The sequence below is a fragment of the Saccopteryx leptura genome, chromosome 4 (assembly GCF_036850995.1).
Source record: "Saccopteryx leptura isolate mSacLep1 chromosome 4, mSacLep1_pri_phased_curated, whole genome shotgun sequence".
NCBI classification, from domain to species: Eukaryota; Metazoa; Chordata; class Mammalia; order Chiroptera; family Emballonuridae; genus Saccopteryx; species Saccopteryx leptura.
Genome location: NC_089506.1, coordinates 119388169 through 119411044, shown reverse-complemented (window position 1 = coordinate 119411044; position 22876 = coordinate 119388169). Strand labels below are relative to the sequence as shown.

Genomic DNA, 22876 nt, shown 5'->3' with positions numbered 1-22876 from the left:
GAACTGCCTTTTGACCCAGCTATCCCACTGTTAGGAATATACCCCAAGAACACCATAGCACTGTATGAAAAGAAGAAATGCACCCCCATGTTTATGGCAGCATTGTTCACAATAGCGAAGATCTGGAAACAGCCCAAGTGTCCGTCAGTGGACGAGTGGATTAAAAAGCTTTGTTACATGTATACTATGGAATACTACTCAGCCATAAGAAATGATGACATCGGATCATTTACAACATGGATGGACCTTGATAACATTATACTGAGCGAAATAAGTAAATCAGAAAAAACTAAGAACTATATGATTCCATACATAGGTGGGACATAAAAATGAAACAGAGACATGGACAAGAGTGTGGGGGTTACGGGGTGGGGGCGAGGAGAGGGAAGGGGTTGGGGGAGGGGAGGGACACAAAGAAAACCAGTTAGAAGGTGATGGAAGACAATTGGACTTCGGGTGATGGGAATGCAGACAGAAAATCAAAAAGGAAAGAAAGCAATAAATGAACAACTAAGATGCCACAGCTATGAGTTGATGCTTCTCATCTTTCTCCCTTCCTGTCATCTGTCTCGCTCTAAAAAATATATATATAATAAAAAATATATATAAAATAAAATATTGGACCTATAAGTAATTTTCTATTATATTTTAAAGATACAATTTATCTTGAGCGCTGAAAGTATTTACACATAAACCAAAAATTTAATTCATTCATAAAGACTTGAATATCGGTTGTAGGTCTGTCACTGCTAAATGCTGGGGAAAGAAACCTACGAGACTTGCTATCTGGTGGAGGTATGGGGAGCTGAGGAAAGCTGTGTACCTGGGAAGAAAGGGAAAGCAACATTGTTTCAAGAAGGGCTCAGGGAAAATGTGCGATTTCATTTCTTTTGTTTTACCAGTGATTTGGAGGATTATTTAGGTTGGAGATAAACGACCCCATTGCTTTACACTGTGCTTTTGAAATCATGCAGCTGTTTTGAGGAAGGGACAGTTTGTTTTGAGACTTAACTGACATGCACTTGACTCCTTGGCTCTAGCACTCAGTCTCGTAGTAAAGAGAGATTTGTGCAGGAGTGCAACTGAGATTTCGTAGAGGAGGCGCCAGGACATGCAAGCCAATTAAGGCAGTAGTCCCCAGCCTTTTTTGGGTCATGGACCGGTTTAATGTCAGAAAATATTTTCACGGACCGGCCTTTAGGGTGGGACAGATAAATGCACAAAATAAAATTATGCGACCGGCGTCAAAACTGTGGCATTTTAAAATATAATTGTCAAACTTACGAGACAAGCGTCAAGAGTGAGTCTTAGACGGATGTAATAGAGGGAATCTGGTCATTTTTTAAAAATAAAATGTCGTTCAGACTTAAATATAAATAAAACAAATCATGTAAGTTATTTATTCTTTCTCTGTGGACCAGTACCAAATGGCCCACAGACCGGTACTGGTCCGCGGCCTGGGGGTTGGAGACCACTGAATTAAGGGCTTCTTTATGTTAGTTTGGGAAATTCTGTTCTCAGCATTGGCTGCTTAAAAAAAAAGACAGAAGAGGATGAAGAAGTTAGCAAATACACAGACAGCTGAAGTCATTAATTCACCTCCTTTCCTCCTGAACCTTCAAATGGGACTGTTGAGAAATGGCCATGCTGTGAGATTTAGTTTCCTGGCAATTTCCTCTTTCACCTGAAACCCTGGTGTTAACAGAGCAATAAAACAGCCAAACAGCAGAGGGGAAAGGTCATGGGGAGGGCTGAATAAAGGATAAACTGGAAACTGGCCCCTGGGCCCTGGAGAACCTGAGCTTCTCACTCTATAGCAGGCCTCCCCAAACTACGGCCCCCTGAGGCCATTTATCCGGCCCCCCAACGCACTTCTGCACTTCCGGAAGGGGCACCTCTTTCATTGGTGGTCAGTGAGAGGAGCACTGTATGTGGCGGCCCTCCAACGGTCTGAGGGACAGTGAACTGGTAAAAAGTTTGGGGACCCCTGCATGGGCTTGAACTATAAATGGGCTTGGCTTATTCATGGTGGACACACCAGCGCGGGGAGGCACAGGCACCCTGGGTGGAGCAAGTGGAGAGGGCTGGTGAGAGCCACAGGCTGTGCCGAATTCCCGACCCCAGAACCCTGCAGTGCACGGCCCAGAACTGCCAGGACTTCAAGCAGGACTCCTGGCCGCCCCAGAGAGTTGCACGGGGCAGGAGAGGTGGTGCAGGGCTCAGGGCTCAGGGCTGAAGGGGGGGTATACATAATTTTCATACAGTAAGACCCACCTGTTCTAAGAGGACAAGTCAATAATTTTTAGCAAATGTCCCAAGCTATGCAGCCATCATCACAACCTAGTTTTAGACCATTTCCATCACTCTAGAGGGAGTTTTCAGTAACTCCCACACCTGAGGATGAGTATGGTTAGTCAGGTTTAAGAGGCTGAGGGATACGACGAAATAGCATTTGCTATTGCTGCCAGTTTGGCAACAGAAGGACTCAGAGCAGGCCTCAGCAAGGTCACGGCCATCCTGCCTCTGCATGAGAAGCGTGTGGCTGTGGCTGGCTCAGAGACCTAGAAATTTATCTGGATCGATTATGTAATTACATTCACTTTTCCCTGTCCTGAAATGAGTGATATTTCTAAAAGTGGCTGTTGGGTAAACAGTGTTAGGCTTGCTTGCTTGCACTTTGCATGATTAGTGTGTGAGCCTGTGGCAGAGCCATGTGTGCATGTAGCCTACATAGCGCTCTGGGTACTTTCAGGGCAGTTTTGGCGGATTGCTTGCCTGCAATGCGAGGGACTGCTTTCCTGTTCGTTCTCCTGTTGCTGTAAGAAGTGGTTTTCCCTTGCTCGTTTGCTTGTCCACTGTTGTGAGAATCTAATAAATGGGAATGGCCCAGTGCTTTCTGGCTCCGCAGTTCCTGTACCATCTGCCCAAATCCATTGTGAACCTGCCTGGCCTCAGCTACTGGCATTACATCTGGCATAGTGGGCAGAATTCAGCTCAGATTGGTATGGAGCCACCGACACCCTTGAGGGTGGGATAGAGGAGTGGTCCTTATTCTCCAGCATATGGTTCTCTGTGGCTCCCCTGTTGGGAGCCATGGGCTAGTTGTCTCTTACAGCCCTGTGAGCAGAAACCGAAAGCTCTGTATGAGAGGCCGAACACTGGCTGCAGCAGGAGCTGGAGAAGGAATTGCAGGTTCAAGAGCTTCAGTTTCAACTTCAAGCCGAGAGCTGGCAACTGCAAGGGCCAGATTGATGCCGGCGGAGAGGCTCTGAGTTGGTAGTAAGTAGTAAGAGTTTCCAACTCCTCTGAAACTGTCGTCGGCAGACTCAAAGCCAGCAGCCAGGAGTCCCCTGGGGGCAGGCAGAACCCTCTCCACAGGTAGTGGAGCACTCTGTGGTCTGACCCTACACCAGGCAGAACTGATGGAGATAGGGATGCAATTCAGGCAGAAACCCACTGAGTCCCTGTCAGCCTGGTTACTGTGGTTGTGCGACAAAGGGGTGGATGGCATCATGCTCTTTAGAACTGAGACGGAGGGATTGGCCACCATTACCACACACTCCTCCCTGAGGCAGCATCTTCAGAACTGCCTTGACGGACCCAGGAAACCATACCCTATTAGAATGGATGATGGCTGCCATTTGTAATGTCTGGCAGAATGCTGGAAACTTGCCAGGGGCACTGAGTCAATGACAGTCATATACTGAGCTGCAGCAGGTCCTCCAGTAACTGGGTATGAAGAATACTGCTTTCAACCTGAGGTGCCGTGGGCCAGGTGAGGAAGTATTTACAGCAGCGATGAGGGACTTTATTCTCTGTAATGCCCCTTCTGTACTTTTGGGGTCACTAGTGGCTATCTTGAGCCGCATGTGGGCATCCCACCAATGCTGTTACATGGATAGTGGCGGATTTGGGGGAGGTAGAAGCAAGTGTAGCACCGTAAGGGTATGCGGGCTACTGCCCATGCTGCCCAACCAACTAACAAGAGAAATGGTTACCCGAACACAGGTGTGGGTAGACTTAATTGCTGCTGGGGCAGATAAGGAGAAGTTAGATGGCAGGTCTAATAGAGCTTTGGCAGCAGTGTAAGCTGGAACAGAGGTTCCAACTGCTGGAAAAGCGGGGGAAGTGGACAACCCCAGCAGCTGCCAAGAAAATGGCTGGTGTTCACACCTCACGGCTACAAGATTGCAGCACCTAAGAGAACTGTCAAGGCGACGCAGGCCTTGAATGTGTGTGACCCTGCCAGGCCCTCTGAGCTTGCTGAGAGGTTTGGATGAGGCTTGTGGCAATAGAGCACTTCTGGAAAGGCGCTGAGGTCCGTTATCAAAGAGCTGTATGCCTAGTTGCCTGTAATGGACTTTCACCTTGAGTGATTTGTACAGACAGCTGGGCTGTCTATCGTGGACTGATCATTGAATGGTCTAATGCAGTGGTCCCCAACCTTTTTTGGGCCATGGACCGGTTTAATGTCAGAAAATATTTTCACGGACCGGCCTTTATGGTGGGACAGATAAATGTATCACGTGACCGAGACAAGCGTCAAGAGTGAGTCTTAGACGGATGTAACAGAGGGAATCTGGTCATTTTTTAAAAATAAAACATTGTTCAGACTTAAATATAAATAAAATGAAAATAATGTAAGTTATTTATTCTTTCTCTGCGGACCGGTACCAAATGGCCCACGGACCGGTACCGGTCCGCGGCCCGGGGGTTGGGGACCACTGGTCTAATGGACTGTTGAAACAGGGACTGCAACAAGAGGGGGTTACCAGCTTTCCTGCTGGATGGACACACCGCTTGTGGACGGTAATAAGAGACCCTGATGGGGTGGAGTGGGCCCGGTGTTACAGTGACTATATTCAGCCTGTACCCAAAGGGGAACCTGAGAGGATGAGATACAGCCGGGTCAGTTTGGTCGTGCTTGACATTGAGTGGTCCTGAGTTGTGGCTGCAGGCACAGAAGTCCTTCATTTTGCAAAGGGGCAGGTGATACCCTTTGGTCACCTTCCTCATAAGGATGGCTTCCCTGGACAGCCTTGCCTAAGCCACTGCTGGTAAGAGCATCAAGTAGTGAGTACACAGTGCTTCCCCAAGGAGCACTGGGCTCAGCACGCTCAGACTGCAGCCTGCAGAGCAAGCCAGAGCACTTGCTTCTGTGCACACAGCCAGCAGGTCAGCCAACAGCAGTCCTATACCAGTGACCAACTAGGCCAGGGCTTGGCCATCAGATGTTGGCACTGTCAGGTGAGGGTGGATGTGGAAGGGCCTTCTGGCCCCTTGGGGGCTGTACCACCTAATGTCATTGGTGCTGGATTGAGCCAGGATTGATGAGTCTTCTAAAGAAAACTGTTGGCTTGAGCCCAGAGCAGCTGGAATTTTGGGGCCCAAAGGTCTCATGGCAGTTAAGTTTTGGTACTTGGTCTTGGGAGAAAATGTGCCTAAGCACCCCTTGGATGGGGGTGAGGTCATCCCTAGGGCAAGAGGGTGGTGTAAGCAGAACTGAGGGCTGTACACTTTCAAGAGACTGCCAGGGTCAAGCTTGGGGAATTTGCAGTATTCCTTTTGCACAAGGAAGAAAAGCTTGTTGTTACTTACTTCCTTACTTTGGATGTTTCATTTCTACCCAAGTGGACTGTTTCCAGTGGGAGGGTTTAGCCGCAGGTAGTCCCATGTCTGAGCCCACAGGAATCAGCGTGCAGTGAGGATGGGCCTGGAAGGGCACTGGATCCAGAGAAAACCGGTTTCCTGGGGACTGTGCCTACAGCCCTGACCCTTGTAAGCTAATTTGGGAGGGAAAGTACAGGGATGGGCAAGAATGGGTTAATAATAATAATAAATAATGCAATAAGTAATGAAAGAATACACTTTTTGTATTGCACACTCATAGCTGTAAACCTACCGATATTCTGTAGAGCTGGTTTGAGATTGACCCTCTTGACTTCCTTCTGCTGTGGAGACAGCAGCTGAGACTTTCTCCATGAAAGTCATTGAATATCATCAGGGCGTTGGAGCCCGTTAGCCCCCACTCCCTCCTGTTGCCAGGAGCCAAGGCAGAGCTCAGCTTGCTTGGTGCATGGGGCAAGGCGGAGTGGGCACGTAGACCATGTTAGAAAATGAAGATCTTCTTTCTCTGTTAGTAGCCAGCCTCCTGAAACAGCACTTACTAGTCCTATTTGCAGCCAGTGTTCCCTGAAGAGTGACCATGCTTGTCCTTGGCTTTATCTCCTCCTTCTTCCCCAGTTCTGTCTCCAGGAACCTCGTGGGACATCTGGTGAGCCTTTTTCTTTTAGACCATCTGAGACTTGGGCCCTTCAAAATCACACCACTAGTAACTTGGGGAACCTCTGGTATCTGAAGAAGGTAGCTGTCATTCTGGAATGGGAGTTGAAAACTAGAGTCCTTGTCATCATTAGGGCCTGTCCAGAGATGCGGTAGGCCACTTTTTGTTCCTCTCACACCCGCTAAGTCAGTAACAAATTAATAATGAACTAATCAGCACACAGACACCTTCTCTCCTTTCCTACACTTCTGTGATGTTAGACATTGTGGCTCAAACACGCTTCTTAGTGGTCTTTTCCTTTCTCCCTGGCACCTGCTTTTCCACAGGGGTGTGCACTGACTGTAGTTATAAACATGGGTCACTCGTCCGCTGTCCAGCACCACACAAGCTGGGACCAGGCAGTCAGGCCATCAGTGCAGAGCAAGTGGGGCGTGTTGGAAATGGAGCAAGGTGTCTCGCTACTTCTCCCCAATCGCAAAGAAGTGATGTCATCTCTTAGCGTGTGGAGGACCCAGGTTTGATTCCCGGCCAGGGCACACAGGAGAAGCGCCCATTTGCTTCTCCACCCCTCCGCCGCGCATTCCTCTCTGTCTCTCTCTTCCCCTCCCGCAGCCAAGGCTCCATTGGAGCGAAGATGGCCCGGGTGCTGGGGATGGCTCTGTGGCCTCTGCCTCAGGCGCTAGAGTGGCTCTGGTCGCAACATGGCGATGCCCAGGATGGGCAGAGCATCACCCCATGGTGGGCAGAGCTGTCGCCCCATGGTGGGCATGCCGGGTGGATCCCGGTCGGGCGCATGCGGGAGTCTGTCTGACTGTCTCTCCCTGTTTCCAGCTTCAGAAAAATGAAAAAAAAAAAAAAAAAGAAGTGATGTCATCTCTGTTCCAGGTTCATCTCTTGCATTTGTTTGCGTGTCCTGGGCAATCCTTATAAAGCTGTAGCTGCAGGTTCTGCCCCTAGGCGAGGGGATAACTAAAGGCTATTAAAGCACGTATGGGACCACAGCTGCTGAACGGCCATCGCTACTCCTCTGGACGGCTGCAGCTCTGTCCCTGTGCTTTGCAAGGGCCCTAGAGGTTACCCTGCTCAGCTGCCAGCCAACCACTTCCTGATTCTGCACGACTTAGATGGCTTGGTAGCCCTGTAATGAATAAAACCTTGTAGAGAACAAACTGTGTGCTAGAACCAGGTCCATGGTGCTGAGGAGAGTAGATTGGAGCCTGCTTCTCTGGAGAGGGCTCTAGGCTGTAATCCCCAGAACCTCCATGAACTTCCTCCCCATCGGGGTCCCTGCATCACCTGGATCATAGCTGTGCTCTCACGTCAGCAGGGCAAGGTGGTGTCAGTCTCTTTGTCTTCTTATAACTCAGCTCTGTACTCTTGTAGTGGTGGGTTGTGGTTCCCTCCTGACCGGCCCTGAGCTCCTGCAGAGACCAGAGTAGCATTAGGTGATTTAGAACTGCCTTGCGAGTGGCTCCTCTGAGCTGTGGCTGTGGCTGTGGCTGTGGCTGGGTGCTGGAACCTGTGAAGAACCTAGGTTGGTGAGTACCGAGTTAGCATGTCTTGGTTGCTCAGCCTTTTAGCAGCCAGTAGGCAGAATTCCTGTGAAACAAGACTGCCCTTGACTTTCATTTACGAAAGAATCCATTTCAAAGAAGCAGATGCAGAGATAAATCATGAGAAGAAAAGGAATCCTGTGTTATGTGTCCTGCTAAATTTACTTGAAACTGCGTATCCGTCGTTAACTGGGCAGCTATCTTCCTAGCAGTGGGTCTGTCTATTGACAACAGGGTCTGGCTCTCAGGCAGTGAGGGACCGGAGCAGACATTCTGGCCGCCTTCGTTTCTCATGCTACGTTCCCGGGTGGTAGCAAGACATGGCTGTGCTGCTGCTCTCACTGTGTTACGTTTCAGCTTCTCTAAGTGGCAGCTTCCCGGTGGGCTTACCCCCCCTCCCTGTGTGGACTCCCCCTCGTGGGCTGTGGTGGAGATTGAGATAAGAAATGGGTCTGACAGCTAGTAACTTGTTGGGTCTTAGTTCTTTTTCCGGCTGTTGTTTTAAGTTCTTATATCTTTCCTGTTTTAACATCTAAGTTTGGCAGGAACTTGCTGACGTAGATCTTGTTCTTTGAGCCTCTCCCACCATCACCACACCTTCCAGACAGATGAACTGGAGCAGGCAAAGGGGAGGGGGGAACAAAGGAGATTCTGAAACATTTTTCTTTCTTTCAAAACACAACTGCCTGTGCTCTCTCATTCTGTTATATGAGTGGCCATTTATTTAGCCTGAGTGTACCTTTTGTTGTCAGGCCGATAAACTGCCAGACGGTAATGACAGTGCTGCATTTGTCAGGTCTTGCTCTGTGCCTGGCACGGCTGCAGTTCACGCTCATTGCCTCAGCTCCTGTGAGTCCCGTCACAGACGGCGTTCAGCCTCGCAGCGCCCTTCTCCACTCCTGGCTTCCCTGGGCTATTTGGGCATCATCGCGAGCTGTTATGCTTGCTGTACACTTGGTTCTGATGTGGACTTTTTGTTTGGGTGATGACCACAAGGCAGGGAAGGGTCAGCTGCTTCTGATCCACTACATTTCTCCATTGTTTCGGTGGCTTTTCCTGAAGAAACAGATTATTAACGAAGAGAGTAAAGATAACATAGGAAGGACTATGCCAGTGTCTTTGAGAACTGGAGACTCGGAAGAGGACACAGGCCAATCTGGTCCTACCTGTTCTCAGACCCCTCCAGAGAGGGCCCTTCTACAGCGAAGAGCAAGGCTGTGGGAGCATTCCTAACAAAAGTACTATATTCTTGCTAGTTGCTCTCATTAGGGTATCATGCGCTGCCCAGGCTGACCATATCATTGTTAAAAACCGCTTTTTGGTAACATGTTCGGAACCTCCTGTTACACCTCTTCCATTGCCCTCTACTTCCCAACCACTGAGGCCGAAGCTCATGTGTGCCCAGGACTGGTCCCTGCCTCATTGGGCTGCTGGGTTCCCATGCAGAATCCCATGAAGGGTCTGCTCCCCTAACGGCCCACAGAGACAGTACATGTCCACTGTGTCAGGTTGTAGCTCCAAAGACCTGGTCTCCCAGGCAGTCCTCAGCCCTTGAGGGGGGTCAGTGACTGAAGGGCCGCTCCCCAGAGTGGGAAGGGCGTGTGCAGGTGGGGTGAGGCTCTTCTCCAATTTCCTGGCATCCTGCTAGATGTCCGTTGGTGCTTAATGGGATGGAAAGTAGGAAAGACCTGAGGATGGAATCCTTCAGAACTGAGAACAAGACACAGAGGAAAGACTGCTTTCCTCACTGCTCTGAGCTTGCTCCTAGGTACCCAGAGCACCTACCCAAGGCTAGGGGGCCGATGAGCGCATCGCGACAGGAGCTGGGACGGGGACAGCGTCCTCTCCTTACGTGGTCTGATTCAGTCAGCTCATCACCCCTGAGCTGAGGTCCTCTGTGTCCCCCGTCCACAGATGATAGTGGCCTGAACAGCCCTAGATACTGAGGCAAACCACAAAGGAAACTGTAATCTTTAGGCATTTTTCCATCTAAGTTTCATCCTAACAGCATTCCAAAATATACTTCCATGTGCCGACTTCTCAGATCTGATCAGACAATCAGACCTGACTGAGGGCTGGGAAAGGGCATGTTACAGATTTCTTGTAAGATTCAGAGATTTTGCACATCGCCTGGTATATTGATGCAGTGGCTAGGGAGAAGTAACTGATTTCAACTCTAGTTTCACACTCTTGAGGTGTAATTCTCTTTTTGTTTCTCTTTTTATATTTTTAAAGGTAATTCTCCCCCATCCCTCAAATAACCACCCACCTATTCTAAGTGCTAGAGATTGAGTGTTCCCGTAACCAGCGTGAGTCAGTGACAACTGACTTTGACCTTGTTGTAAATAGAAACATGAGCTCTGCTCTGGCATGCACTTACCAGGCGGCTCCTCCAGCACAGTCCCCGCAGCCATGGGAGCCAGACTGAGTCAGCAGGCCATTCCGTGGGACAGACAGACGTGCAGGATGTTGTCAGCTGGCAGACATCACCCTGATGCCCTGGAAATCTGGCTTTTACTTCCTCTTCCCCCTCAGGCTCCTCACTTCCTGCACCCCTTCCTTCCACACCTTGGCATTTCGGTCCCCAGAATTTCCGGCACCTTCCGGCCAGGTTTCCTGGCCTCCAGATTCCCAGGATTATGAATGCTGATTTTCCCAGGATACTGGGTTGTAGCGTGCATGAAGCTGGTCCAGGAGGGGCCTGTGCTGGGTTTGACTCTGGGTGTAACCTTCAGGAATGAGGGTAGTGGGGGCAACGGCAGGAACAGCCCTTCTGCAGTCCTCCCCAGCAGCTCTCAGAGTGAATCAGAGTGCCGATGAGTCCCCATGATAAACAGGACACCCGAGCCCACAGAGCTGCAGAGTAGCACCAGAGCGTCCCGGACTGTCCTCCCCGCCCTCGTTTGGCTTGCAAAGCAGGAAAAATGAGGCAGCCTAAGGGAATTGCTCTCGTGTATTCTTACCTTTGGTGCCAGTCACATTGTTCCAGGAACCAGCTTAACTCTATTTATCTGTTGTCATTAGTGACCTGCAGGTCAAAATCCCTTCAGCTGGGCACTTACTACTGGCCTGCCACTTGGAAGCAGTCCCTGTGTGCAGCTGTCCAGGAGCCGTAGCTGAAACCTATGAATGTGAACGTGTTTCACAGTTATTAATGTAGGTGCTCATCTGTGCTGGGATGTGATTTGGCTTCTCTGTGGTTAGCTGCTTTGTGGAAGTAAATAGTTATTTCAAGCAGAATGGGCTGTAAGCAACCAAGCACTTTTAGCCTACATAGTAGAATTCTTCTGGAAACAAAAGCTCAGGACTCTTTCAGGGAGGTATAAGCTTAAGGCAGGTATTAGACAGGGAAAAGCTTGATACAGGTTGCAGGGCCTGTAAAGTGAAGCAAGAAAACTAGTACTGAGTTCCCCGGTCTAGCCAGGAGTGAAAGGTGGCAGCGATTCAGGAACAAAGAAAAGTCATTTCCTTCTTCGACATGAGGCAGGGAGACTGGACCCAGACGTCTTAAAACTTTCTTCTTAAAACTTTCTAAGTGTGTGAGAGGTGGGGGTAGTGATGATGAACACAGGTAGGGTGTGCAGGAGCAGGCTTGTGGAGTGCTGTCTGCCTGCCAGAGAGCAAACATAGCTACAGGAACCCCCACAGAGAGGCCCTCACGAGCAGACACTCTGGGGCCTTGTTTCTAGGCCTCTGTGTGACCTGTTCCCTCTGCCTTTGGCATAAACACATGTAAGAGAAAAACGGCCCTGGTCAGTTGGCTCAGCAGTAGAGTTTTGGCCTGGCATGTGGAAGTCCCGGGTTCAAATCCCAGTCAGGGCACACAGGAGAAGTGTCCTTCCCTCTCTCCTTCCTCTCTGTCTCTCTCTTCCCCTCCTGCAGGCAAGGCTCCATTGGAGCAGTATAGGCCCAGGTGCTGAGGACGGCTCCATGGCCTCCACCTCAGGCACTAGAATGGCTTAGGTTACAGCGGAGCATCGCCCCCTGGTGGGCATGCCAGGGGGATCCCAGTTGGGCACATGCAAGACTCTGTCTGCCTGCCTGTCCCTGCTTCTCACTTTGGAAAAATACAAAAAAAAAAAAAAAGACAAAAATGAGCTCTTTTTAGGAATTTTAAATATATATTTCTCTTGCTCCTTACTGCTACCAGAAGAAATAAACTTTTATTTAGGGGAAACTGAAGATGAGTTCCAGTTCCCCCTAAATAAAAGTTTCTTGCTAGACCCTTGGCTACACAGACATTGGAACAAGCTATGTTTCTTACTAGTGTAGTTTTTATATCCAAAGCCAGGAGAGAATGTTGGGTATGTGATATACTTGGGATCAGAAGCCAAGTCTGTGTTTCGGGTAAAGAATTACCATCTTTGACTTGGCCTCCACAATCCATGAAAAGTGTGCATCTGTTGACATAGGTTACAGGAAAATGGCAGTTCCTTGTATTTAGTTATTAACTTCCACTCCTGAAACTTAAGACACAGCTTCAGTCGATTTGGTTAAACTTGTGATATCGTGTGAGTTGTGCAGAGCAGATGTTGTTTCTACTTCGCAAAGGGGGCTCTGTTTGTCAGAGGTCTCCCCAGTGTAAGAGCTTCAGGAGGGACGAGGGTCTCCTCCTATACTGTGTTCTGAGTCTGAAGCATGGCGCCTGTCTTCTGAGACTTGATTTCATTAGCACCTCCCATTTGGTGGATCCCACTACATGGGCTGGTTCACTGAATAGTGGGCTACTTTTTGCTTCTCTACCTGAGTACAGTGGACCAACAGCTCTCTTCCTGCATCCACCCCCATCTCCAACAGTAAGGTTCAGTGCAGTCCTCATCACACTGGTGGTAAGTTGGTGATATTCCTCTCGTGGACCCTCACAACTGCAGTAGCAGGAGTGAGCCCTGTGACAGCGAAGTTTTTCTCAGCACTCAACTCAGAGAACCTCAGGATTGGAAGAGAGTTTTGGAGATCACCCAGTCTCTGCTTCCTGTCTCTCACTAGGGAACATCGAGGCCTGGTGAGGCAGAGAGACCTATTCAGGGGTCAGGGAACCCGTGGGCACAGAACCTCACTGCCCTGGCCTCCCTTTCTGTTCTTCCTGTGGCTGCATTTTGGTCTTTGGCCCTTTGCCTCCTGCCCTGCAGTAATAGTTCCAAAGAGTAGTGATAAATAGAACTTGGCCCAAAAATAATGAGGAAGACCCAAGGGAGCGAGTGGACAAAGGAGCACCCAGGGCGCCGTCTCCCATCCTACAGCTTCTGCCCAGCAGACGCAGGGTGGTGGGCGTGTAGACGTTTTTGGTGACAGGCATAGACCTCAATCATTGTTGTCAGATATGTCTGTGGGCAGAGCGGGTGGCTGTAACCTGCCCACGCTGCCGTGTGCAGTGTGCAGAGGCAGTATTTTAGTGTGTGAATCCTCACCAGCGTCGACACTTCTGAACTTGAAACTCTTTAAATGCTGTGGCACTGCACGTTGGCTCCCGTCACTCCTGTCACTGCCTTTGTGGAGCACCCTCTCTGCCAGCTCCTGAGGAGTCTGCATCCCAGGCTCCTCCAGGGCCCTGTGCTTCTCTCCCAGGGCCTCTCCTGGTGTGACCTCACCAGCTATCTGTCTAGGATCAGCTGCTAACCTGCATGCTAATGACCTAATGGCACAATCCGAAGTTGCTCCCAGTTTCGGACCACGCCTGCCTGCCTAGTGAATACCCCAAAAGCAGTGCAGATGTAACGGGGCCAAGAGGGGGCACACCACACCTCCCTCACACCTGAGTTCTGTTTTAATCCACTTGCACACTGTCACCATTTCCTCATTGGCCGAGAGGAAGCCTGGGGATCCTTCTTGACTCCCTCACTCTAAGAGTCCCACACAGCCCTTCCTGTCTTACTTCCTTCCCCAGGTCCTCCACGGTACCCCTGCCTGCTAGTACTCATCCTGAAAGAGCCTGCTGTCACCTTGCAGAGGTTCACCTTCAGCGAGGACCCTTTACCCTCTGACCTGGGTGCTGTTCCTTTATGTCCCAAATCCCTTATGTGCTATCACTAGGGACACTTAACCTTCTGTTTATGAGTCTGTCTCACCCACGACACTGCAGAGCCTTGGACACAAGCCCTGCCATGCGCCCTTCCGCCTGCACCTAGGTGCCTGGAGCAGAGAAGGTACACATTTGTTGAACGGATGATACAACACTCGGGGGTTCCACACTGAACAAGGGTTATGTCTCCTAGGAAATGTTTGTAGACATGAATTTGGATTTGCTCACCATTCCTTTTTCTTTATTTCTGTTAGGTTAACCTGACAGCATCAGGTGGACCAGCTGCTGTTCCTCCACCCCCTTTGTTGGGTCACTGAGTGGGAAAGCATGGAGGAGAGTAAAAACGAGACCATGAGTCAAGCACATGCCCTATTTGACCAGTTTGTGCAGGCCACCACCTGCAAGGGGACCCTCAAGGCCTTCAGAGAGCTCTGCGACCACCTGGACCTGAAGCCTAAGGACTATCGCTCCTTTTACCACAAGCTCAAGTCCAAGCTCAGCTACTGGAAAGCTAAAGCCCTCTGGGCAAAGCTGGACAAACGAAGCAGCCACAAAGACTACAAAAAGGGGAAGGCATGTACCAACACCAAGGTAAGGCTGGCGGCCCTGATGCCGGGGTCACTGACCTAAGGATCCAACCCGAAATGGAAGAATTCTGAGTAGAGGTAGGCTAAGAAAAAAGGATCAAGTAGAGGTCAGCTGGGTGAGAACTAGGCCAGGTCAGGCTATGATCTAGTATAGGCAGTCAACCTCGTACCTTGTTAGAGGCATTGCTGTGTCCATTGGACTGCGCCATGCGCCAGACTTGATTCTAATATGTTTCATGTGCTCACATACTAAGTGTTCGGGGTCTCACCAGCAAGAACAACTTAATGGTGTAGCAGCTTTGTTTTGCTGAGGCTTTGTTTTAAATCTCACAATGATAGAAGCATGTAGGTCATTCAGCAAACAGTTAGCCAGGCCCTGTTAGCATCCTGTGTGGAAATGGCTTCATGGTGCTTGTGCTTGGTATGTCATCTTCACAAAGTCACCACTCATGCACAGTGTCTTGTGAGGTATGGATGGTACCTGCCAACTTGGAGGTATGCCACAGGCTTCAGAACCTTTTTTTTTTTTTTTTAAGATTTTTATATGTCCTGGCCGGATAGCTCAATTGGTAAGAGCAGGGGTCCCCAAACTACGGCCTGTGGGCTGCATGCGGCCCCCGCCACACTTCTAGAAGGGGCACCTCTTTCATTGGTGGTCAGTGAGAGGAGCATAGTTCCCATTGAAATACTGGTCAGTTTGTTGATTTAAATTTACTTGTTCTTTATTTTAAATATTGTATTTGTTCCCGTTTTGTTTTTTTTTACTTTAAAATAAGATATGTGCAGTGTGCATAGGGATTTGTTCATAGTTTTTTTTATAGTCCGACCCTCCAACGGTCTGAGGGACAGTGAACTGGCCCCCTGTGTAAAAAGTTTGGGGACCCCTGGGTAAGAGCATTGTCCCAAAGCACAGAGGTTGCTGGTTCAATCCCTGATCAGGGACAGATTGATGTTCCTGTCTCTCTCTCTCCTTCCTTCCTTCCCTTCTTCTCTCCCTCTCTTCTGCTCTCACTAAAATAAATAAATTTTTAAAATATATTTTGAAAAAAGATTTTATGTATTGATTTTCAGGGGTAGGAGCTCAAAAAGTATCAACTCATTGTTGCTTCGTTTTAGTTGTCCACTGATTGTTTGTCATATGTGCCTTGACCAGGCAAACCCAGGGTTTCAAACCAACGACTTCAACTTTCCTGCTTTCCTGTTCATACAAGAGCACATCTTCTTGGAAGAAAAACCTGGTAGGGAAACAAAGTTGCAAATGATTTTCATGGCTAAGTCATTAGTGCTTTTTCCTGAGCTTTAATTTTCCCAGATGTGGATACCGAGGGATGCCCCTTCCTCTTCCTGAATGGTTTGCATTTGGTTTGATATTCATCCAAATTCAAGGAATTCAAAGACATGACTTCTGTGAGTGAGTTCTGGAGTTTTGTTAAGGATAAAAGGAATCCAAAGCCAAAAACATTGCATGTCTTCTTTTCTTCTGCACATGTAGAACAAACTAGTTAAGGTAAGTGTCTAGTGTCACCCTGAGCACTTCTCTAAAACATGGATTTTCAAGATCATTTTCCTGGGCTTTCAGTCTAATGACTGGGCTTTCAGTCTTGACCAGACTGGTGGAAGAAGCAGAGTCCTTCAGCACATAAATCTTTGGCTCTTGGAAGTTGCGTCCTGAGAGGCATTTCCGTGGAAGACGCATTCCAGGACTCTTGACATTGCCTGAACTGTGCACTTAATAATCTACATCTCCTCAGATAGACATCTGCTTGCCTTAGAAACAAAAGGTCCTCTCCTGTTAAAGAAAGATGAGAAGGGATTTTTTTTTTTTTTTAATAAATAAATTTTTATTTTAATGGGGTGACATCAATAAATCAGGGTACATACATTCAAAGAAAACATTTCCAGGTTATCTTGTCATTTAGTTCTGTTGCATACCCATCACCCGAAGAGAGATCGTCCTCCGCCACCCTCCATCCAGTTCTCTCTGTACCCCTCCCCCTCCCCCTCTCCCTCCTTCCCTCCCCCCACCCCCCATAGCCACCACACTCCTGTTCATGCCTCTTAGTCTCGCTTTTATGTCCCACCAAGGTATGGAGTCCTGCAGTTCCTGTTTTTTTCTGATTCGCTTATTTCACCCCCGCACAATGCTACCAAGACTCCACCATTCCGCTATAAGTGATCCGATGTCACCATTTCTCCTAGCTGAATAATATACCATGGTGTATGTGTGCCCCATCTTCTTCATCCAGTCCTCTATTTTTTTTACAGTGATTAAAAGCCTTTAAGCAAACTCTTGGCCAATACAGCAAGAATCCATAAATGAGTAGTGTCCTTAACATGTTCCCCAAGTCTAAGTTGGCCCCATCACCATGCCAAATCCCTGAAAAATGCAACCCAACCACAGTTCAGTCTGTTAGGAGCTGTCACAGGGAGCAGGAGTCCAGGAAAGTTCCCTACAGGAAAAGTCCGCACGGCACTGGAATTGTTGTCACCATTCTATACTTTGGGGCTCATGTCCAAGTCCCAATGACCGCTGCTTCTAGCTGGTAATGATTCAGGTAGACTGGAAAAAGCCATTTGCAGCATGCGTGGATATGGAGCTTCTGTTCTCCTCTGCCTGGAGAGTTGAGACCAGGTTGCTTTTCCCTGGAGCTCTGTGACTGTGGCCTGGTAAAGTGAACCTTGGGATACATTAAGCTGGGTGGCAAAGGTAAATTCATAATACAAGTTGGCAAAAGGAGGAAAGAGAGCTCTAAATTAAGAGTAGGTCCCAGCCTGAAATATGAGTGGGGCATTGAGGTAGGAGGGATAAAGGAAACACTATATATTAAGCAAAGCAGCAGAAAATAGGACTATCAACACCCACAACAGAGATCTTTGAGGGAAGAATAAAAAACCTGACTATTCAGGTAAAACATAGTTAAGTGGCCCTTGTGCGAATGAGATCAGTTTACCTGCTTCTTGGAAGAAATACACTAGGCTCGTCCACAGTGTCGTAGATGGGGCCGACGGCCCTGGGCACCTTCAGCCTTCAGTGGCAAACCCCAGCTTTCTGGGCAAGGTTAGGTCATAGGTGGCTGGAGCAGGGCTGGAAGAGACTGAACCCTCCCTTAGAGGAGCGAGGGGGAAGCCCACCTTCCAGTGTCCCTGTTTCCTCACAGCAGAGGCGTGTAAGCCTGGCAGGCTTTAGCTCAATGACCTTCCTTTCCACTATTGAAGCAGGACCCAGATGGCATCCTATGAGACCCCTTTGGGGCACTGGAGCCTTTAAGGGTGTATCCTAAAAGCTGGTAGTTCCCCTGATCTCTATTGGGCTTTTTCTGCCTCTAGGTATCTTAAAAGCCATTCTCAGAAGATCTCGCTGAGGGGTTTGAGGATCCCCTTCCGCCTATATAAATCTTTTCCATATATCTGGAGCTATTTGGAAAAAAGACAGAGCAGTGTTATTAGCTAGATCTAATAAAGAAGGTAGTAGTTTGCAGGCGAAAAAGATTTGGTGTCTCCTGTTCATCAGCATTCAAAAGAAATGTAATTTTTTTTTTTTTTTAAGTAAAAAGCATGATATGGTAGACCCGTCGGAGTCATTGGCCTGGTGTGCAGGATTCCCGGGTTCGATTCCCGGCCAGAGCACACAGGAGAAGCACCCATCTACCTCTCCACTCCTCCCCCTCTCCTTCCTCTTGGTCTCTCTCCTCCCACCCGCAGCCAAGGCTCCACCGGAGCAAATCCATCCTGGGCACTAAGGATGGTCCCATGGCCTCCACCCCAGTCGCCAGAATGGCTCCGGCTGTAACAGAGCAACATCCCAGATGGGCAGAGCATTCCCCCCGGTAGGCATGCCGAGAAGGGATTTTTAAGTCATTTGTTGAAATGATGACCACCTGACCACTCGTGGCACAGTGGATTCAGTGTTGGCCTGGTATGCTGAGGGCCCCAATTCAAAACCCTGAGGTCGCCGGCTTGAACACAGGTGTGCCAACTTGAGCACAGGATCAACATGATCCCAAGATCAGTTGGCTTGAGCCCAGGGTCGCTGGCTTAAATAAGGGGTCACTGGCTCTGCTGTAATAGAGCCCTGACAGGGTCGAGGCACAAATGAGAAGCAATCAGTGAACAACTAAGGTGCTGCAACTATGAGGGGATGCTTCTCATCTCTCTTTCCTGAGCCTAAAAATTTAAAAAAAAGAAACGATGTTTTATTTAGATATGTTGCAGATCTACAGGGGAGCATGTGCTGAGACAGGAGTGTTGTTTGTCCATAGCAGCCACCAGCATTTCTCCCTGCCATCGCAGGTGCTCAGCGGGGACCCGGATGGCTTGGAGATGGGAAGAGTACCCCTACCTGGGGGTTTTAGAGAATGTTGGTTAGGAGATCGTGACACTTGTAGAATGCGAGGTTTCTCAGGAGGCGCTGCCTTTGCCCTGAAAGCGGCGTGTCTTTCAGTGTCTCATCATTGGAGCCGGCCCCTGTGGTCTCCGCACAGCCATCGACTTGTCCTTGCTGGGAGCAAAGGTAGTCGTCATTGAGAAGCGAGATGCCTTCTCCCGCAACAATGTCCTGCATCTCTGGCCATTCACCATTCATGACCTGCGAGGTTTGGGTGCCAAGAAATTCTACGGCAAGTTCTGTGCTGGAGCCATTGACCATATCAGTAAGTGAGACCAGTTCTCCTGTGGGGCCCACCCTACAGTCCACCTCTGTTCTGTAAGAGGGACGGGCAGGTTATCTGAGGAACTCGTCCCAACAGCCCACTGTGTTCTAATGTCATTAGTACCTGTAGTATAGGAACACACTCTGCTTGTTGTGAAAACACCTGCCACACGTGGTTCTGTAACCTCAGACTCTCAACTGGTGGAATTTAGCATGAGGGTTTCTGAGTTAGGTCTCACTTAGCACTTGTAGTGTGGGATAGATGCCCAGAGTAGGCCTTGACCAGACTGGTGGAAGAAGCACAGGCGTGCTGCTCTTTGGCACATGATATGTTAGATGCTGCACCAGTCTAAGAACGGGGTACAGGTGGCATAGTCCAGTGGAGAGCACAGTTTTAGGAGAAGCAGACTCCTAGTTTGGCGAGTGGTGAGTCAGTTCCTTTGGTTAGTGACTCTCATGAGGTCTGCTGCCTGCGATGCTCCTGCTATGCTCTTGACCTCTCCAAGCTCAGCTTGGGCCTGTGGTTTTCTAAGGTCCTTTGAAATAAACACAGGTTAACGCAGATGGTGGCTTTGTTTTCATGACCGTGTGTATGCATGAAAGCAGTGTCTGCGTGATGAGGTTGAAGTCTTGTTTATTGTTCACTCTTAATGGTTCCAGAAAGACTTAGCAAGAAACTTGAGTTCTGAGCTCTGCCAGAGGCATCTTGTGCACGCCTCCAGCTGCTGAACTCTTTGCTGTTTGAAGTGGCTGTGCCAGCTTACCACACATTGGCCTCTGTTGCCACATTCCCCTGGCAGGGGAGGCCCCTGCCCACCTGCTGGGCTGTAATGTGCAGAACATCTTGGAACCTAGTATCTACAAATATAAAATGTTCACTAGCATGGGATTTAATGAGTCTCTGTGCATGTGACTCAGGAGTCAGATTGTGTAACTGAGGAAATAACCAAATGATCTGGAGGAGGATTTGCATGGACTCCTAGCACGTTAGCCACAGGCTGCAGGTGAGTGGTGAGTCTGGTCTGATGAGAGGAGCAGGGTCACATGTTCAGTGCAGTTGTGTGCCCTATGGTTGACAGGATTTGTCTTGGAGCTATATTGAACATAAGGGACTAGGTTTTTATCCCTGTATCTCTGGAGCTGCTGCCATGTCTGGCCCCTTGCAGGTGTTCACTTAACATTAAATAAATGAATCTCACTAGGCAAATGAGCAAGATTTTCATTCATTGTGAGCCTTAGTTTTTGCAACTTTAGACCAGTGGTGGGAGGGGGGGTGGTGAGAGGCTGCTTAGCTTGCACTGAAGTCTGCCCTTCTCGCCTGGTCAGGCTCTGTGAAGACCAGTGAGGTCATGAGATGAGAGAGGGATGATGGAACCCCAGGAGGTAGTCTAGCCCCTTTGGACCAGAACCAGAATGCATACCAATGGGTGCCATCTTCTGCCTCCTCTGGTGACTGCCATCCTGTGAAGATTGTAGATTCTGTAAATAATCATGGGTCTGACTGACCCAGGGAAGAGGGAAGGGAGTCTCCTGCCAGCTACAGTTTCACGTTGTCTCAGAAACGTGTCACCCAAGAGGTAGGCGTGGGCCTGTGTGTCTCTCTGGAATGTTTCTTGCCCTTCATAAAGAAAGCAGCTGTGGAGCATGGCTTGGAAGATGTCTCCTGTTACAGGAAGCTCTGAGAATCTGTATGGACTCTGCGTTGGTGGACAGGTGGGAACCTGAGCAGGGATGGCACATGGCCCTTTTTTTAGTGCGCACTGACTAATGCTGTCTTGTTTATCCAGGTATCCGGCAGCTTCAGCTAATACTGCTGAAAGTAGCATTGATCCTAGGCATTGAGATCCATGTCAATGTGGAATTCCAAGGACTGGTACAGCCTCCTGAGGACCAGGAAAACGAACGTGAGTTGAACTGGACAAAAGGAAGAGAGATGAAGGGTGTTGCATGGGCAAAAAAAGAGGTCAGAGCAGGAAACTACAGGAACCTGCAGTTGTCAGAACTAAATGCGACCTTTCCACTGGTACAGCCAGTATCTCTTGAGGAACTTGTGATTAATGAGGACAACTTTGGGACAGTGTGAGACGTTGCAGGCGTTTGTGTTCACTGCAGTAGTTTTCAACCTTTTTATACTTGGGGGTCAGTAAAATTAGAAGAAGTATTTCAGGGACTGCTAAGGTAGAAATCCCCCTCAGCATAGGTGAATTCAACTAAGATCATTGGGTCTATGATCTTCATACCACATCAGGGAAAACACTGCCGTGTGGTGGGAATGAACCTCTCCCTTTCTGTGGTTTGTAGCCCATGCTTTTAGACCTGTTTAGGCTTGGAACCTGCCTACCTGGATATCTTGAGATGTCTTAGATGTATGAATATGGCCTGGGAGATGACCTTCATTTTGACTTTGATCCACAGGGATAGGTTGGCGGGCACTGGTGCACCCTAGAACTCATCCTGTGTCAGAATATGAATTTGAAGTGATCATTGGCGGAGATGGCCGTAGGAACACCCTGGAAGGTATTGGGCAATGCTCCTTTCCCTGGTTTATAACAGTGTGTAGAGGGACCTTCTCCAAACCCTGGGGTGAGGTATTGTGCCATCAGCAACCACATTCCTTCTAAGAAGTTGTGTATGTGTGCCACCTACTCTAGTTGGAGGGCAGACCCACCCTTCCCCTAGCCAGCTGGTACTCGGGTTACTTCCTATAGGGCACTCTTGTTAGGTACTAGGAGATAGGCTGTACTTTGAGCAGTTGGCACTGCAGGGTTAAATCTCAGCTTAATAAAAATGTGACTTCCCTTCTTAAAAAGAAAATAAAATTGCTAGTATTGAGTAATATTCCGGTCAGATTTCGGATATTTTTGTTAGTGTGAGGGAAATACTTCTTTTCTGGATTGTTACATTCTTTGGTGGGTCAACGCCTTATTTCCAGATTGAGAAGGAGCTGCGCTACAATTTTCCCATCGATTCCTGTCCCTCATGTTTCCTAACACCATCAGTACCCCTCCTGCTGGAAGGGGTCTTCCTTCCTCTCTAGCCTGCTGCTGCTACCTCTGAACATGCTTTTCCCTCCAGGATTTCATCGGAAAGAGTTCCGAGGCAAACTGGCCATTGCTATTACAGCGAATTTTATTAACCGAAACACGACCGCAGAAGCCAAAGTGGAGGAGATCAGTGGTGTGGCATTTATATTCAACCAAAAGTTTTTCCAGGAGCTGAGGGAAGCCACAGGTCGGTGTCAAAGCCTTGGAAGCAGTAAGAACAGAACTTAAATAACTACTGTGGTTTTCTCTTGGGCCATCTGGAAAACAGGGCTCACTGGTGTCAGTGCTTGTCGTTTACCCTGCTCTCCCCTCCCGTGCTCTATTCTGAGCATAATGCTTTCTGCATTGCAGGCCTCTGCTCTGGCATCTTCACCCTCATCACAGGGACGAGGCTAGTCTGGACTGGGTTTTTATTTATTTGTTTGTCTTGAAGTTTTCATTATGCCTTCTACCAGCTCTTCTGCAACCCCTTCCTCTCCACCTGGCTCTAAGTGATGGTGCCTGATGCAGTGATCTGCTTTTGGTGGTACTTCTTTGGCTTATTGAGAAGCTGACCATAGGCAGTGAATGTATAGTCTTCTTCCTAAGTTCCACTTTGGATTTGAAGTAAACCACGTGCTAGATAGGAATGAGATTGTTATAAAATAGCTGTTGAATAGATTAATGTAGATGTTTTGATGCAACAAAAATGCACGGCAAATTCCAATACTCTGTTTTCTAGAACATGGTTTCTTTCTGTTAC

At 48.7% G+C, this 22876-nt stretch overlaps 1 protein-coding gene across 23 annotated transcripts in view; it reads left to right on the top strand.

Annotated features, from left to right (window-relative positions):
- The window catches only part of MICAL3 (microtubule associated monooxygenase, calponin and LIM domain containing 3), a 218919-nt gene that overhangs the window by 67669 nt on the left and 128374 nt on the right, over positions 1–22876 (top strand). For all 23 annotated transcript variants that reach the window (XR_010751058.1, XR_010751059.1, XM_066381120.1 and 20 more), the window contains 5 exons: positions 14110–14446; positions 18884–19091; positions 20878–20994; positions 21506–21607; positions 22166–22321. Coding sequence is in view for 21 of the 23 variants with exons in the window: in XM_066381120.1 (XP_066237217.1) it covers positions 14183–14446; positions 18884–19091; positions 20878–20994; positions 21506–21607; positions 22166–22321 (847 nt within the window). In the remaining 2 variants the exon portion in view is untranslated. The remainder of the gene's footprint in view (positions 1–14109; positions 14447–18883; positions 19092–20877; positions 20995–21505; positions 21608–22165; positions 22322–22876) is intronic.